The 16,775-nt window shown below is 36.1% G+C and overlaps 1 protein-coding gene across 1 annotated transcript in view; it reads left to right on the top strand.

Annotated features, from left to right (window-relative positions):
- acss3 (acyl-CoA synthetase short-chain family member 3) overlaps nucleotides 1-16,775 on the top strand; it is a 50,815-nt gene that overhangs the window by 21,226 nt on the left and 12,814 nt on the right. The window contains exon 9 of the mRNA XM_015375726.1: nucleotides 3,598-3,701. Within this exon, the coding sequence (XP_015231212.1) occupies nucleotides 3,598-3,701 (104 nt within the window). The remainder of the gene's footprint in view (nucleotides 1-3,597; nucleotides 3,702-16,775) is intronic.

The following is a 16,775-nucleotide window of genomic DNA, read 5'->3' as shown; positions in this document are numbered from 1 at the left end:
GGTTGCGGACCCCCTGTTGAAGACCTCTGCTCTAGACTTTGACCATGACTCTGCAATTCTGTAAAGGGGAATTCCCAGCAAGATTGGACTTTACAATTTAATGTTGTACAACTTTATCCATACCAGTTGCGATTTTTTTTTTTATTTTTTTTTTTCACAACAGGTATTCCTTCAGTTTTTATCATACTGAACCATAAATTTGGTTTATTTAATATGTTCTGTGATGGTCACAATGTTAAAAGTATAGTGGAGAATCTGCGTGAATCTAATTGGAAAAAAATAAAAAAATTACATTCACAACCCTGTACCCCCTCCCCAGAGGGAATGTCTATTACGTGCAAGAGCATGTACAAGCCCATTTCTCCTCGTGCACGCTCTGTTTAAAAGTTGCTGTTTGTATCGCCCATTCAAGCTTACTTTCAAAAAGATTTGCAGTTTTTCCACTATCTCATATTCTCCAATTCACTCGGTAAGCGAAAATGGGGACAAGCACATAGGATGGCCTTAGGTAAAATTTTTACCAGAATGAGTTACAATTAGGAGGACCACTTATTTTGATGATCCACCCAGAAAAGACCATCCTCCACTATACATTTAAGTAGTGGAAAGTAAAAACACTGCATGGTTTCCTAGTTCATTTTGGATAGATGTGTTCTGCCTGTGACAAAGTGGTTTAGTTTGTGTTTACCACTTGCCCCTTATTTTTTTTTTCTGATTTGTAATGCTTAAATTTAAACATTAGTTTGCAACTTTGACTTTCACTTACTATCCTGGGTTTGTTTGTGTTAGCATTATGTTGCAGTTTCCATCTACTTATGTTTAGGTTAAAGCTATTACTTCAGGATTATTGGATGAAATTGTTTATTTTGTTTCAAATTATATTCATGGTTTTTGTTTTCCTTTTCACTCACCATTGTTAAAGTATTTCCTACTACATTGACTAAATGATGTCATCCATTACTTTGCTGGGTTCTACCATTTAGAGGGTTTCCTTTGGAGTTATGCTTTGTTTGTTTTTCTTTAAAGTAACTTTTTGAGTTATCTTGTTTCACACTATTTTGCAGACTCTTTCTTTATGTAGATGACTTTGTAAATTAGATTTTTTTACCTGTTTAATTGAGGCTTGGTCCACTCAAGTGCAGGTGTGTTGCCACTTGATTATATAAGCCCTGAGCTCTTGGAAGCTGGAGGAAAATGTTTTGTCAGAGTAAAAAGGAATAAAAGACAACAGAGAAACTGGAACCGGTGGCTGAAGCTGTTTTTTCTTTGGTTCACCTTATTGACCCTTGACCAAACTACTTCACACTGCCCCTTTTATTCTATTAAAACACAGTAATATTATGAGAAGAATTTAAATCTATGGGGAAAACGGGTGTTTCTTTGTAACACAGATTTTATAGAAGGGAGTATTTTGACATGAATACTAGGGATACTTCTGTTATCTTTCAATGACATAAAGCATAGTTGTCTTTGGCGGGAACACAAAGCAACGATCTGCTCCTAGACAGCTAAGATATTGTAGTGTAGTGGTGTAGTAAAACATTTATTAAAATATGACGGAGGACGTGTCATAAAATTGAAGTCACAAAATTACAGCTCATAAATTACTGCCTGCTTTTCTGTCAAGCCTAGTAGTACTCATGGATGGCATGCAGAGGTGTCAAAAGTACCTGTGTTCACTGCTTGAACAAGATAAACGTACAGATACCTGTGTCGTTGTTTATTTAAAGCCTCTTGTAACTATCTATTGTACTTCTTTAGGTTAAAAAGTAAGACTTCTAGACTAGGTTTAGGTGCACTTTAGTACAAATGTAAAATTAAGCTTTTGCTTTAAATACCAAAATGCTTCTGAAAAATTATTCTCTTGAAAAAAGAAATAAAAAATTAAGTCATTTTGTTCACTATGATCTAAGAAAGAACATGAATACTGGCTTGACCTTGTTTTCTTAATTAAAACCTCAGACAGGATGATAACGATTTTGAACTGAACCGAAGTCAAGAAGCAATAAAGTTGCAAATAGCATTAAAATTGCAATAGAATTTGAAACATGTTCATCATTTGAATTTAAAGTAGAAATAAGGAGGATGGTCTTTGGGAGTAATGTGGAGTGAATGGGGCACCAGTGGACGGGGATGAGGCCCAAAAGAACTTGAGGCCCGAGCATTCTTCACATCTACCAACGAAAAAAAAAAAAAGGATTTATTTTGGCAGGTGGATAAGTACAATAATGTTTCAGCTACATTGCAAACGGCTTAACATATGTGTAATACACTAGTTTAAATTTAGTTTTTGTAGTTTTAATGATGACAAATGCTCAAATCTGTCCATTTCATAACTGTTCCTTTAAAAGTTGTTACAGCAGATGAAATAGACTAAGGTAATTTTGCTCTACTTTCTAAAGAGGGATGTAAGTAGTAGGTGGGATTGGTTTTAAATATGTTACTAAAAAGAAACGTTGCCTTTGAGTTGACCCACTGCCTTTAACAGTACATTCTCTTTATGCACAACTAAATCTCTTATAGTTATTTGCACAAAACAATAATTGCAGACACTACCTTTTTTATATCTTTTTCTGAATCTGTGGCTTTAGCTCAAATATGAGAGCTGGTATCATGCAACTTTTAGGTTTCCCTTCCCCTACATACCTGAATTTAATAGCTAGACTATCTCTGTAGCATGCAGTCAAGATAAGCACAGCTCTGCTAACGAGTTCATATTAATGTCACGTGGGTTGAAGCAGAGATGGATCTAAAATTTGCAGGACACTGGTCCTCAAAGACTGGAGATTGAGACCACTGATCTAGATAATAGCCTTTGATTGTTTTGTGTTTTTTTTAAGACAAAAACAGATTTGTCTCATTTAAAGGTCATTGCGGATGAGCTAATCGGTAATATGGTGGCCACTTGCACAGCTACAGTATGGTAGATGCTGTAGATTTTCTCCTACAGCCTTATATAGGCTAATAGGTTGTGTTTTTCCTTGGATATGAGCAGCCAGGCGCAGCCGTGTGAAGAGGTTCTTGCAGGGAGTGATGTAGGAGGAGAGGCTTCAGATAGCAACTGGTATTTCTGGGGTCATCAGTAGGACAAATAGGGAGGATATAATGAAATATTTGAGTTAAGATTTAAAGTAGAAGTTCAAACTTTGCAGAATAAGGAGCTGGCCTGCAGAGCCGAGATTTCCATATCATTTTGGAATTTATTGGCCTTCATTTGGGATCACTTCAAAAGCAAGATTGGTGGGACATATCAGGCATTAAAGCAAGATTAAAATTTCTATGTTTTAGGAAAACACAACTGATTTTTTTGTTTTCTGCTAAATTCTTAAAACCTGTAAACCTTTTGGCATTTGAGTTAACATCAGGAACACAAGGCATGAATTTTTTAGGCATCACATCAAATATTCTGCTGAGACCTCGTGGGAAAAAAAACAGAGCTCTACAAGATGAGGATTAGATTCTAGGTTTTAGATTTTTGCTTCAAGTGTTCAGGGATTATTTTCCTCCTTATAATTTTAATAAAATAAATAATTTTACTGTTTGTATTTAGACACTTCATCATACTTTGAGTGACTGAATGTGCCCATTTCTTCATAGGTTGCAATCGTTATTCTTGGCAGGAGAGCGATGTGATGTTGAGACGCTGGATTGGGCAAAGAAGAGCTTTGGGGTTCCAGTTTTGGATCACTGGTGGCAGACTGGTAAGGAGAAATTCATACCCATCATTCCTCAATTATGTAAGGAAACATAGGAAGAAAACATAGGAAAAATAGGAAGGAAAAGATATTAATGGACTGAAACTCGAATTAAGGGTTTTCTATGTTGGATACGTTTGTGTTCACATTTTCCTGGTAAAATCCTAATGGATTGATAAATATCTGAGGACAGGGAGAGAAAACACATCTTATAATGTTGACTGGTGTAATTCGATCAAGTTTTTATACTTAAATGTATATTAAGATTAAATGAAAGGGTGGTTAATGGATTTGATCTGGATTTCTGCCCCAAAATGAATTGCATGACCTAGATATTCACTTCTACACCTGCAGTAATAGAGAAAAAGAAAACACAGCAACAAAAGAATACATGGCAACAACAATGCTGACCAAAATGTTGATAAAAACTGTTCTAATTGGTAAAAGATGTTAGTCTCCACCTTCAGCTCTAAATGCTGTGTTTTTCTATACAAACAAAGAACCAATTTATTTCCCAAACAGTTGACAGTCCCCACTGTGCCTGCAAAAAACCTCACTGCTGCTATTATAACACCAGCCCAGGGGGTACCACCGACCGGCCCAGCGTCGGCTCCAGTCAACAAGTCCAAATGTCTCCAACTCCCTGAAATAGAAGGGAAGACGACGCCCCCAACAACATAAGCTTCACCCTCTTCATGGCACCCACAGCCTCGCGATACCCATACCTCCTTCTGAGGCTAACAGAAAGCGTAGAAGAACCTTCAGTGATTTAAAATATTATTAAATCTTACTGGTGGTGTAGATATATTATTTTTATAAAAATAGAATTATATATAAGACTCAGCAGAACCGACCAGCCGCCCTGCGTATGCATATGACACGCAACCACAACAGGAGCCCAGTACCAAGCCAATAGACGGACCCGCTGGGAGAAGAAGCATATTTTTCCTGTTTTTATTAAATGTCACACTAAGAGTGAGACTGCATCTTATAACAGTTTGCTCTGACATATCCCATGTATTTGTTCTGTGGAAGCAAAAAGTAAAGGTTTGCAGAAGCCTGGAATTATACATGATGGTCAGAAAATTAAGGCTTTGTGGGTTTTTGTTTTTTTCCCTCCACGACATCTTTATTATTAAATATTGGATTTTCAAAGTGTTTTGTGAATGGATTTGTGAATGCAGGGAGCATACTAATGTTATATCCTCCCACCTCCCACAGTTTGATTGCTTTTATCCCTAAGTGCTGTAGAGTTATGATAAATTTGTTAGAGCACAATTGGATATCTCTTTGTTGTGAAATGTCCTGGTGGTGCAAATGGAGGATCGATGCAGGGCGAAATGACATATCTATGGTAAATATGGAATCAATGCTGCTGTTGAAAACCAGATGACCTTGAGCATTTGGACGTCTCATTTTCCTCAGATATGTGTGCAGATTAGCCCACTTGACAAATTAGTCTCTTAAGAAAAAAATTGGAGTGTGTATAGCTCTGTGTTGGAATAATGTGGAAATGTAATTCGTGACATCAATTGTTGAAGCTGGTCAGTAAATCATAGCAAAAACTTTGGACTTGCATCACTCTTTTGTTATCTGCCTTTTAAAGGCAAAATTTTTGATTGTGAGGTTTTAAAACTTAACTGTCAGACTGCAGAGTACCAAGGGAAGAACCTTTAAAGGGCTCAGTTGTAGACCTACTTTAAAAAAGGATGCAGACAGGTTGAATTAAGTTGGTCTTCAACATCTGACACTTCTACNGCAGACAGGTTGAATTAAGTTGGTCTTCAACATCTGACACTTCTACAACAGCAGCAGAAGGTATTAGCTGTGGTATCATAACTAGACCTGTCGCGATAATCAATAAATCAATTAATCGCACGATAAATAGAAACTATCCACGTGATTTCATTTATCGGCTGTATCATCTCTGCCTGTGTTTTTCTCTTTCTATTGGATGAAAGGTTTTTTTTTAGCGAGGTAAAAAAAAACAAACACATCCTTTGTTGGTGGGAAAAGCTCGCAATGGAACTGGTTTCAAAGCCGAATGCAACAGCCGCAGTGTGGGAGTATTTTAGATTCAAACCAAATGACCGAGGCGAACAGCTGAACCTATGCGAGCCAGTATGTTGCATTTGTCATAAAACAGTAGCAACTAAAAGCAGCAATACAACTAACCTACACATGCACCTAAAACAAAACCGCCCAGCAAAGTTTCTCCAGCTGGGGACAAAAAGTACAAGCGGTGGCCTGTCTGTGTCTTCAAGTTCGCGTAGAAACAGACAGCGTAGTTCATTTAATTGTTAAAGAGATGCTCCCACTTAATATTGTTGAAAAGCAGGCATTTCGAAAAATGTTGCAGACATTTGATAGACAGGATGAACTCCCGAGGAAAACATACATATCACAAACATGATATGTTGTACATACGTTTTTATTTCCACCGTGGTTTTATCTTGTGTTTAGTTTTTTATTCAAGTGTATTTTTAGTTAACAGAGACTGAGAAATCGCATGCATTATTACTTCATTTCAATTAAATCAGTGTTAAATGGTCTTCAAACAATATTATCGTTTATCGCAATAATTTTTGAGACAATTAATTGTTCAGCAAAATTTGTTTTCCTAATCATAACTGGAACATCAGTCAAAATGGTGGGAGAGCATAGAAAGATGAAGAGAATTTCTCCTTAATACATTTAGAGGGACGCNGAGGGCTTTCAGTCTGGATTTTTGTGCGACATGCCTGTCGGTACCATGTGAGCATGCAGATCTGAGTACCCCAAAAGTAAGAGCCAGAGTTTTCATTATCAGTCTGTTTAGGTTTACATGGATGACAGCAGTTTTGGCCTCTGGTGTGATAAATGGAGGTTCAGACCGTGGCCTAGTACCATCAGGAGACCGACAGAGTCCCTTCATCTGAAAAAAGCCAAAACATGATACGCAATATTCCTAAATTAATTGATACGTGTTCAAGAATGTTAAACTACTGTACCCTTAAAGTTTCTTTAAAATATTTGGCAAGGATTGTAGAAGGGGATTTTTATTAATGCTTTGGTTCAGAGTAGATCTATGAACTAGTAGGAACTAATATACAAAATATATTAGATAATGCTATCATATACATATCAAGGTTCAATGTGTTTCAGTTGGAAACTCAGACTAAACTGGAACCTAAAAACACTTGTGTTAAGTCTAAAATAAGATAATTGTTTAACAGGTTTAAAATAATTTTTTGTAACTAAATACATTAAATCAGTTGTTTTATTTTTCTTAGAAATTTACTGTTGCTTCAAATGCTAAACAATATAGTTCTGTTATCTGGTGTCTTATGAGAACAGAGTTTTAAGAGCACAATCACGATTTTTGCACACTAATGAAGTAAGAAAAAATCCATTGGACAATTTTAATACAGATCGAAATTTGTTGGGAGGTCAAGTACATTTAATGCAGCATTAGATGTTCTTTTCAAAACATTTGATACCATTTCTGATGTAGTCTGTCTGATTTGACTGTTGCTGGAAGATTGGGAGTGCTAAGCAAAAACCAGGAGCTTTAAACCATAGAAGGTAGCTCTATGATAGTAAGAGATGAAACCAGATATTGACATAGAATAAAAGCATATCTGGCTTCATGTCAACCTTGCCAAAACAGTTGGCAATGTGGCAATAAGAATAATTATCTTGATGCCAAAAAAGAGCCTTACAGATTTTGCTTTCACAAGTGGAGCAGTACGGCTATTGCCATAGTGTTGCACTTGGTTTATGCATATCAATAGCTTTATTATAATTTAATATAATTTATTTTATTTATTAAAACAGAATTCAAAATGATGTAAAAGGTCAACGTTTTTGAAACCAACATGCAGGAGACCAATCTTTAAAATGTAAACTGTACTGGTACCCGCGCCAAAGCGTTCTTGTACCTCCACGATGATACCGGAGTGCTGTCGTCACTTTCAATCCACTTAATTATTTTTGCAAGTTTATATTCATGGCTAAAGATGAACTCTAGAAGCGGATTTCTTGATTACTATAAACGAATTGTTTAAACAGCATTTGTATAGAAATTATTCCTTCCCAAGCCTTTTGAACACTATAAGCGGTTGATCACTATATCCATGACCATTATAAGCTGATTCCACTGTATAAGAGATGCAATAAAGTAACACTTTGATACTCGCTGAAGTATAAATAGTATTATTTATTTTGACATGTATACTTTGGTAGCTTAAGATCAGAAGGAATCTCTAAGTACCTGGAACCAAGTTTGTTTTCTAATGCCATAATAACTTGTTTTAGTCCTGAATTAATTTAAACACCTTTATGTGAGTTTTTTGGTGCATTGGGTGTAATTTCTTTGTCCAGGTGACCTTTCAGCTCACTATAGTACAGGAATCGTCTCACAGTGGATACTGATACACTTCTACCAGCTTTAGCAAATGTCTTCAAAGTGTAGTTTTGCGTTTGTTCTTGTAGAGGGATAAAACAATACTTCATCTCAAAGACCCAGAACAAGTCCACTTCCTGAAATGTTTGATGGTTGGATATATCCATACTTGTTTCAACAGATCAGTGTGGCGCCTTCAGCCATCTGGAGTTTGTACCCGAGGGTAACCCAGACTTGCGGAGGTTTAAAATTCTCTTTGATATCCCAACTGTTTTTTTTATGGTATCACAAAAAGAGGGAATATGTTTGAGGTGTTGCCTTAAACTACATCCCCATGTGTGCCTCAAATTTAATAACAAAGCCTGCAAAACCAATATATCTGGGCTTAATAGGAAAACTTGAAAGGATCAGTAATCCTAATACACAGAAACTTCTGAATTTAGAAAAAGTAGGAAAATAAATTTCAATTCTAAATAAGAAATATTTAATGTTTGGCTGACAGACAAAACGAAGTGCATCTTTTTTCATATAGCTATTATATGTAAATATTTGTTTTTGTTTGCATATTATAAAACTTTTTTATCACAGGTTCCAAACATGATTGGAAATATTCATATTTGAACAAATGAGGATGAATGAAAGCTGTTTTAAATGAGAAATTGATGCTATAGGTGATGGTAATTAACTGGTTTTGTTGCACATAAAAATGTTATGCTGTGTCTAGGATCTTTCACCAAGGTCCCCATTTAATCCATGTCATGTCCTGCATAGTTTAATCATTTTTCAGCCACCAAACACTTGAGTTAAGAAAGTAGGTTATAAATGGACTTCTGTAGATGGAAGTAAAGGAATAATTCAGGACACTGGGCCCATGAAGATTAGAATTAAAGACTCCAGCAACAGCGTTTTTTGTCCTTTTCTTTTTTTTATTGGCTTTGGTCCCAATGTTGTTGTTTTTATTAATATTCATCAATCTTGCTACAAGTTATTCATAGCATTAGAGAACCTTTTAAAGTTTTATGATTATGCAAGGGATTAGCATAATCTATAAGCAGTTCGACATTTAGTTTGAAATGTTAACCTAAGTTTTGTAGGTTTAAATTTCATTAATTCTGAGAATTAAATAAATTTGTAATACATTTATCAGTACCTATAAGCCATCATTACAATGTGACACTGATTGTGGACCAAATTGTACACTGGAAAAAAAATTGAAATCTAGATAAGTATTTTTTTCTTAAAATAAGTGAATTTTTCTTGGATTTAGGAGGTAAAAGAGACATTGGGACAGTATAATTTACACTTAAAATAAGAAAAAAACAATTGCATTGTCTTATTCCAAGTGCATAATATCTAATTATCTTATTTTAAGAGTAAAAATAATCATTCCACTGGCAAACCATCACATTTACCTACTCGAATAAAGGATAAATACACTATAATTAGGATATTTTTACTTATTTCTAGATCGTTTTTCCAGTGTAGAAGTACTTTTACAGGCCATAGATATTCATACTGCAGATTTTAAAGCATATGGCAATTTGGGACCTTTTGATGATAGCAGAGCACATATTCGTATATTTAGGCTTTTTTTAAAATTGGCTTTGTGACTTATTTGTCTACCCTTGAAATTGTAGAGCAGCTGTATGACTGGATACAAAACTAACTCACTCTGTAGTAGTTTGCTTGGATAAATCTCATTCTTCTTGTAGTTAATCTTTGAGTTAACATTTCATCCTGTTGAGCCCAAGTGTTTATAAAATGGTTGTTCTGTTCAGTTCTTTCACCCATACCTCTAAAATAAATCCTTTTACATTTTGTGGCCATTTGAACCAGATGATTTATAGAGTTTAGAGAAAAACCTCTAGTCCCGCCTTGATTTCTGCTTAGATGTGCAAATCGAGGATGATTGTTCACCCTCTGCTAAACTCTGGCAGCGTACAGCCGCACTGGAATCCAAATGTTTTCACCACTTTTTTATGCTAGAATGGGCTTCTTGCCATCTCTTATTTTCTTCTGTGTTAGACACTGACTTTTAATTTGGAAAGTAATGAAACTGTCTTTATTCATAAGTCAGTCTTCACAAATGTAGCCTTATTTAAATAAACGTAACCGATTGTTGGCTTTCTGTAAAGTTTGAAATGAACTGCTCTGTTCTCTGTTGTTCAGGGTTGCCTTGCATATTGCATTGAGCCCTTTTTTTCCAAGCCTTTTCATAGTCCTATTATCTTATCTTAATATGTTTGGCAAAGGTTAAATGTTGTTTCATGTTTATAGCATGTGGAGAATATAATTAAATTCCAATTGTGTTAAAGCTTATTTCATTTAGATTATCTTCAAATGTTTAACTTTAATAACCAAAAAGGTCTGGAATCCCTTCCTTGCTTATTTATTAAATTGCGTTTTAGTACCAATGTTTCTGTTGTCATCATTCAGTATTGCATGCAATACAGAAAAGACTGCATGTGATGATTGACAGAATGCAGAAGTGATCTGGAAGCTAATTCCCATGTGCATTAGTCTCGGTCATGCTTCAGTCTTTGTCATCTCAGGCTGATTCATAGTCTGAGATGCGTCTTATCTGTTGTCTTCCAACTTTTACTGGCCTAACCCAATGTGCTTATACCCCCTCCCCCCACACCATCTAAGAAGTCATGAGTGTAGCACCTTTTGTCACCTCCAACAGAGGGAGATTAACCAAGGATCCCCTCACATGTGTTTATTTTTTGACCCACCTGCTGCCAGAGGCTTTCTGTGCATATGAGAATGTGTCTCCTGTTTTGAATCTCGATGATAATCTCGGCGCTATTTTAAGACCCAAGTGTCACTGGAAGCAGGCGGAGAGGGCTGAGGATGGAGGTTGCTGATGTCACGACTGTTGCCTGGCAACAAATGTGTATTTCGGGTCTGCAGGTTTTGGCTGCTTGCTTAATAAGGGTGACAGATGTGCTTTAGATGCTTTAGGTGTGTGTGTTTTTGGACTTTTCCCTTTTCTACCTTTTTTCGTTACCTAAAGTCAACCTGAACCTCTCACAGCTATTTTGATCAGCATTTCTCTCTTTAGCTTAGCCAGAAACTGACCTGGCACAGCCATGTACACATTGGCCAATGTCAGAAAGTCTGGTAGCTTCTAAGTGTCTATGGAAAGACGATGTAATAAACCAAAAAAAAAAAAACAATTTTAGAGGAAGTGAGTAATCACAGAATCGAGAGATAACAAAAAAAGTGAATAGAAAAGTAAAGCAGCAAAACATACATAAAACCAGTCTGGTTTGACTTTTTTCTGAAACGTGCATTGAGTAAAACTTGAAAGTCAGCTGTAGAGGAGCCCACCACCCTTGAAGTGGCTGATAAAAATGCATTTTTACTCAACAGCAAAACTAGCATCAATAACAATAAACATTGCAATGTTTAAATGACTGGATTAAAAAACAAGGCACTGCAGAATTTGTCTGACTAAAAATCACTTTTGGGTTTAAATTCCTGACCAGCAACTATCTAAACAATTAGACATTTTCTGCCCAACAAGAACTGCAGTTGGAAGTTGCTACCTTGGAGAGAAGATTCAGGCTGTGGCCATAATAGTATAACTATATAGCCCCTAAATTATACTAAAATTAAAGAAATTCAGGAAAGCAGAACTTATATTCTCAGAGCTTTTTCTAGATTAGTAGAACATAAGAACTAAATGCTGCTGCTACATATTTGATTCTGTTACGGGATGTGCAGAGGAGGGTTGAGTCAGAAGAACCGATGGATCTAGGCCAGTATAAGAGGTGATGCGCTCCTTAGTTTTAAGCGGGGCATACACCGTACAAGTTTTTGCCCTTTTCGGGCCGATTTTAAAGTCGCGCTGAGTTTCAGCCCCATCTTGCCTCCTGCGTCGTGTGTTATACAAGGGTAAATGAGGTTGGATTAACCCCTAACGACTATCTCCCAATCAGGAATCTTAAGGTCAGGAGAAAAATCAAACATGTTTGAAATTCAATAGGCCCTCGTAAAGTGTACGTGAGCAAATCCTGCTACTATGAGTCCTTTTTAAAGAACCTCGAGCAATGCACATTTGCAAACAAGAAAGTTCTTCTTCTTCCAGACTGACGAGTCCAACCAGCACCATCTCTCTGTGCTGAGTCCGATGTGTGGTTTTTGGAAGCACGGTGTAAGCAGGTAGATCGCTTCAAAGCATTTGGCCATACAGTGTAGGAACATACATTGTGAGCTGTGAACTTTTAAGCCTATGATTTCATTGTACAGTTTGAGCTGTAGCTGCGTGCAATGATTGAAAATATCGCACAGTGTATGCCCGGCTTTAGTGAGGATGTGGGCAGCAACATTCTGATCAACCAAAGTTGTAGCAGAGCTATGAAGACACTTTTCCAGTAATCAATGCTACTGAGGATAAAGACACAAACTAGTGTATCCAAGATCCTGTTGAGATGTTAGTCCTTTATTCCTGAAGATGTTCTGTCTTTATGCGCCTTTCTTTCTTTCTAGTTGTTACCTAAAACTCTGTTAATTTTTAAATTCACTTTCATTTGTCCAAAAACAGTTTTATTTTGATTCAGAAAAACATTTTAGCTAATTAATGCATTAACTTCTTGTATGCATTTACCAGCACTGGAATGGTTTCATAGTCCCCTTGTGACATCAATGTACAGCTGTGTATCATCTGCATCGTTATGGTAACTTATGATGTTTATTAAAATCTGAGCTGTGGGAACCATGTAGATATTTCATTGAAGGGGCCCTAAGATAGACCCTTGGGGAACGCCAGTTGTAAGTTTTTTCTAGTCTCAGATGTAAAGTTACCTACTGACAAAAAAAAAAAAGGCTCTGTCCTTCTTGTAGGGTTTAAACCTGTCTAATACTGTACCAGAGGCCAACAGTTTCAAATCCTGCACTGAGGTGCACTTGTGTCATACAGACCACACATGAAGCAATGATGTTACTGTGAATATTACTAGTTCATGCTCTCTTCTCTGATTTTTGTTCATTTTAGTGAGGTTGGCTGTGTTTGTGCATCATGTCAAGCAAAGGATTGTGGAATTCCTTATCATTCATCGTTGCCAGTTAAGGACTTAATGCCATCCCTACACTAAAGGAACTATTGAAAAAAGCATGATAGGAAACATGCAGCTTTTTTTTCTGTGCAGCACTAGTCAGACAACACTTATGAAGAACGCTCAAGCATATCCCCTTTGGCTGGAGAGTCGTCGTGTCAGACTGTTTTGGATACAGCCTTAAACTTGTAAACTTTCACTGTTTTAAAAAAAAAAGGAAGATAAATGAGGCACAAAAAGCATGAACTCCCCAAAGGAACTATTTTTCTATATGTGTCTGTAAAGAATACAACCACATGGAGGGGAATAAGTTATCTGCATTGAAAAGTTTAAAAATAAAGATGGAACCTCTCAAAGCCAGAGGCTCCGAATGTGTTTGCTAAAAATCAAACGAACTGAATACAGTAGACTCCAGAACAAATTGCATCTCTGAGGTTTTCCATTGTTATTTCCCTTAGTGGCTCATATGGGCATCAGCAGTTTGCAGCCACTAATGAGCAGGTATTTCCACTCAGAGCTTCCACAGGGGCTGGTTGCATCTGTGTTTCTTTTTACCCTAAATAGATTTGAGATGTTCTCACCTTTGTCAGAACAGGACCTCTTGCCAAGAGGTATGTTGGATACAGCCTAACCTGGCTTAGTTAGGGCAGGAACTTAGACTGCTACTGATATTCTTTCCAAAGATAACAGGAAGGCTTAACACATTGCAAAACATTCACTTTTTTAGTGTTCAACATCCATTTTTGTGTTTTTTTTTTTGCTACGTAGTTTTACAGCGGGAACCTTCTCCGATAAAACTGATGGCTGATGCTACAATGCATCTTTATAAGAAGCCATTGAGAGAATATAGTGCATAAATGACAGGGTGAAACATTAAATCATGTTTTTATTACATATATGATCAGGCTGTGTATAATTATTTGCAGCACTTTGCTTTGGATGCAGTTTATTTTCACACACTCCTAAGCTAAACATGGCAAACATGGTAATTATAAGACGAGAAAGGAAGGATTGTTTGCTGCCTTTGTAGAAATGAACAGCTGGTAACCCCCGTTGATTACTGTGGGGTTTTCTTCTTACAGCAAGCCTCAATACTTCATCTTTTTTTTTTAAGTTTAGAGAATATAATTAAATTTGTTCAACCCCCTGAATACTTTTGGGGAAGCCCATCTCTCTCTGAAATGCATGTTCATATAGACTGCATTAGTAACACATAGACTTTATCACAGTATTGGATTTTTAACAAAATTCCCATGTCTCCTATGCCTTCCTATTACTAAAATCCTAGATCCTACTAGATTGTTGATTTAGCAGCCTTGTGTTATTCAGTGGAATAAACAATTTAAATGAAAGCACAAATCACAGGTCAAAAATCAGTGTTTGCAAATGAAAAATGTTATGGAATGTTATAGAATACCTTTTTACTTGCCTTGCCTATACTAGTTAAATGTCACAGTATTTTCAAATCATTAGGAAGAACTCATGCTAAGGTTAATGCATAAATATTTTAAAAAGGCGTATAAATAGAGATGCGTTTCATTTCATTAGCTTTGTCATGAACTCAAACCATCACCTGGATCAGAGACTACATGACGGTTTATTAGATGAAGGGTTGTTTTGCTCACAAGGTGGTCGGCATCATTGGAGCATCAAAGGGTGACTGAACTCTCATGATTGTTTTTTTTTCACCATTTACACGGCAGAGCTGCAGTATAAGCCAGACTGCTGTTTGCTGCTGGAATACCTAAAAGACGCTGCTGTTGTAGAGTCTGGTGGAGATGGAAGAGTACCTGAGCATAGGAGGTTTACATTATTTCTATGAATTCCTATAGTAAAAGGATTGTTAATTCCAAAGATTTATGTACAGTTCATATCTTTTTAATTGCTCTGTTGAAGAAGATATTTTACAAAATTTTTAAATATCTTCAATTTTCAAACAGAGGTTTACTAAATTGTTAAATAGTTTTTTGTTTACATTCTTGTAAAACTGCAGCAAAGTGCTCTATTGGCACTTTGGTGCAGTAATAGTCTGATCTTTAAATATTTTATTGCTAAGCGTCATTCCAATTCACTTAAAAAAAACTCACTATAAATAATATTTTGGTCCTTTTAGTTAGGTACTGTTTCAAATAAAGTCACATTAACTATTTTATTGTTTTACTAATGGCCTTTTGAGAAATATATTGTTACCATATCCCTCTTCATGAATTGGTATGTTCATTAGTGAAAAGGTGAACACATTAATAAACAGCACTGTGCAAGCAATCAGAGCTTCCTGAGAATTGATTACTTTACAGCTAATGGAATGAGTCACTAAATAACATGGACATATAAGGTTTTATAATGTTTTGGTTACTTGTTTACAGTCATTTAACTTTTGGGTTACAAGCCGTTGAAGTAAAAAAAAAAAGTAAATATCAGCTTGTTTATAAAGAGTTGAACTGATGAAGTAGATCAAAAAAAGAAAAAAGTAAATTATGCTTTCTATTCTCATATGCGACTCCACCATATGTTGTTACATTGAACTTGGGTCACTTCTCTCTGGGTTCCCCTCATTACAACGCATCACACAGACAGCTTGTAGCACTGCTGTTCAAACGTATGATATGTCAGAGTTGTTTCCTTTGGGACTGTGTTGTTTAAAAGTAATTTAAAATGTAAATTTTATATTTAACTCCTTCATTACTATGATTTTACTGTGTATGGAAATGTTTTTATATTTTGTCATTTTATGTGAGTCTTACATAAATAAAGAGCATCGTTCTGTAAAGGAAGTGAAAGGAAAGATGAGTTGTAAAAATACTTGAAACCATTTCATTTACATAAAGCTCCATTTTAACAATACTGTACGCTGTAGAATCATATTTTACTGCAGTTATTCTTTAAGAGCATCTACACAAACCTTAAACACTCTGTGAAATAACCCCGTATAATAATCCTACGAAAAAAAAAGCTCATATCTGGATGCACTGTATATACCGTACTATACAGTATATATCCCATGTACCTTTTTCTTCCTTTGGCACCTTCTTCTTCTCCTTTGACTATTTGAGCTGATGTAAAGAGTAAATTTCCCCACTGTGAGATCAATAAAGTCAATCAACCAACTGAAAGTTTGACCAATTGTTTGCATTTGAGCCCAAGCTGAAAATTGCCACTAAATTTCATTGCCACAAAACATCCCTTCTTTGCACCAGCTGCAGTATGTAACTGGTGTTCTACTAGTAGTATGTGTTATTAGTGAATATCTGCTCCCCATGATTCCCAATCAAGTCCCCTGTCCTCAAATGCTTCTCATTTGATCAGAGGACATTCTTCACATGTAAACAATCTCCAATTTACAGTATGTGGCTTGTTAGAATCAAGAATCTTTGTCATTATAGATGAAAGAAATGTTGCCAGGACACCCAGCTTGGAATGCACATAGATTAAAAAAATGAATTTAGATTAAAATCTAAGGAGGAAAAGTGGATCAATTCACTACCAGCTAAAACACACCCTGAAAAGAGAAGAATCAAATTGTGTATATGGGGATGCAGAATAATTTTACATAAAGTGAATCTCCTGCTAGTGCAGCTTATGAACAGACATCGGTCATGAAATCGAATATACCGTGTCTATGGGGGGTGATTGCTT

The sequence above is a fragment of the Cyprinodon variegatus genome, unplaced genomic scaffold (assembly GCF_000732505.1).
Source record: "Cyprinodon variegatus isolate N-32 unplaced genomic scaffold, C_variegatus-1.0 Scaffold7, whole genome shotgun sequence".
NCBI classification, from domain to species: Eukaryota; Metazoa; Chordata; class Actinopteri; order Cyprinodontiformes; family Cyprinodontidae; genus Cyprinodon; species Cyprinodon variegatus.
Note: the sequence above shows the minus strand (reverse complement) of the source record. Positions and strands in the feature narration are given on the sequence as shown.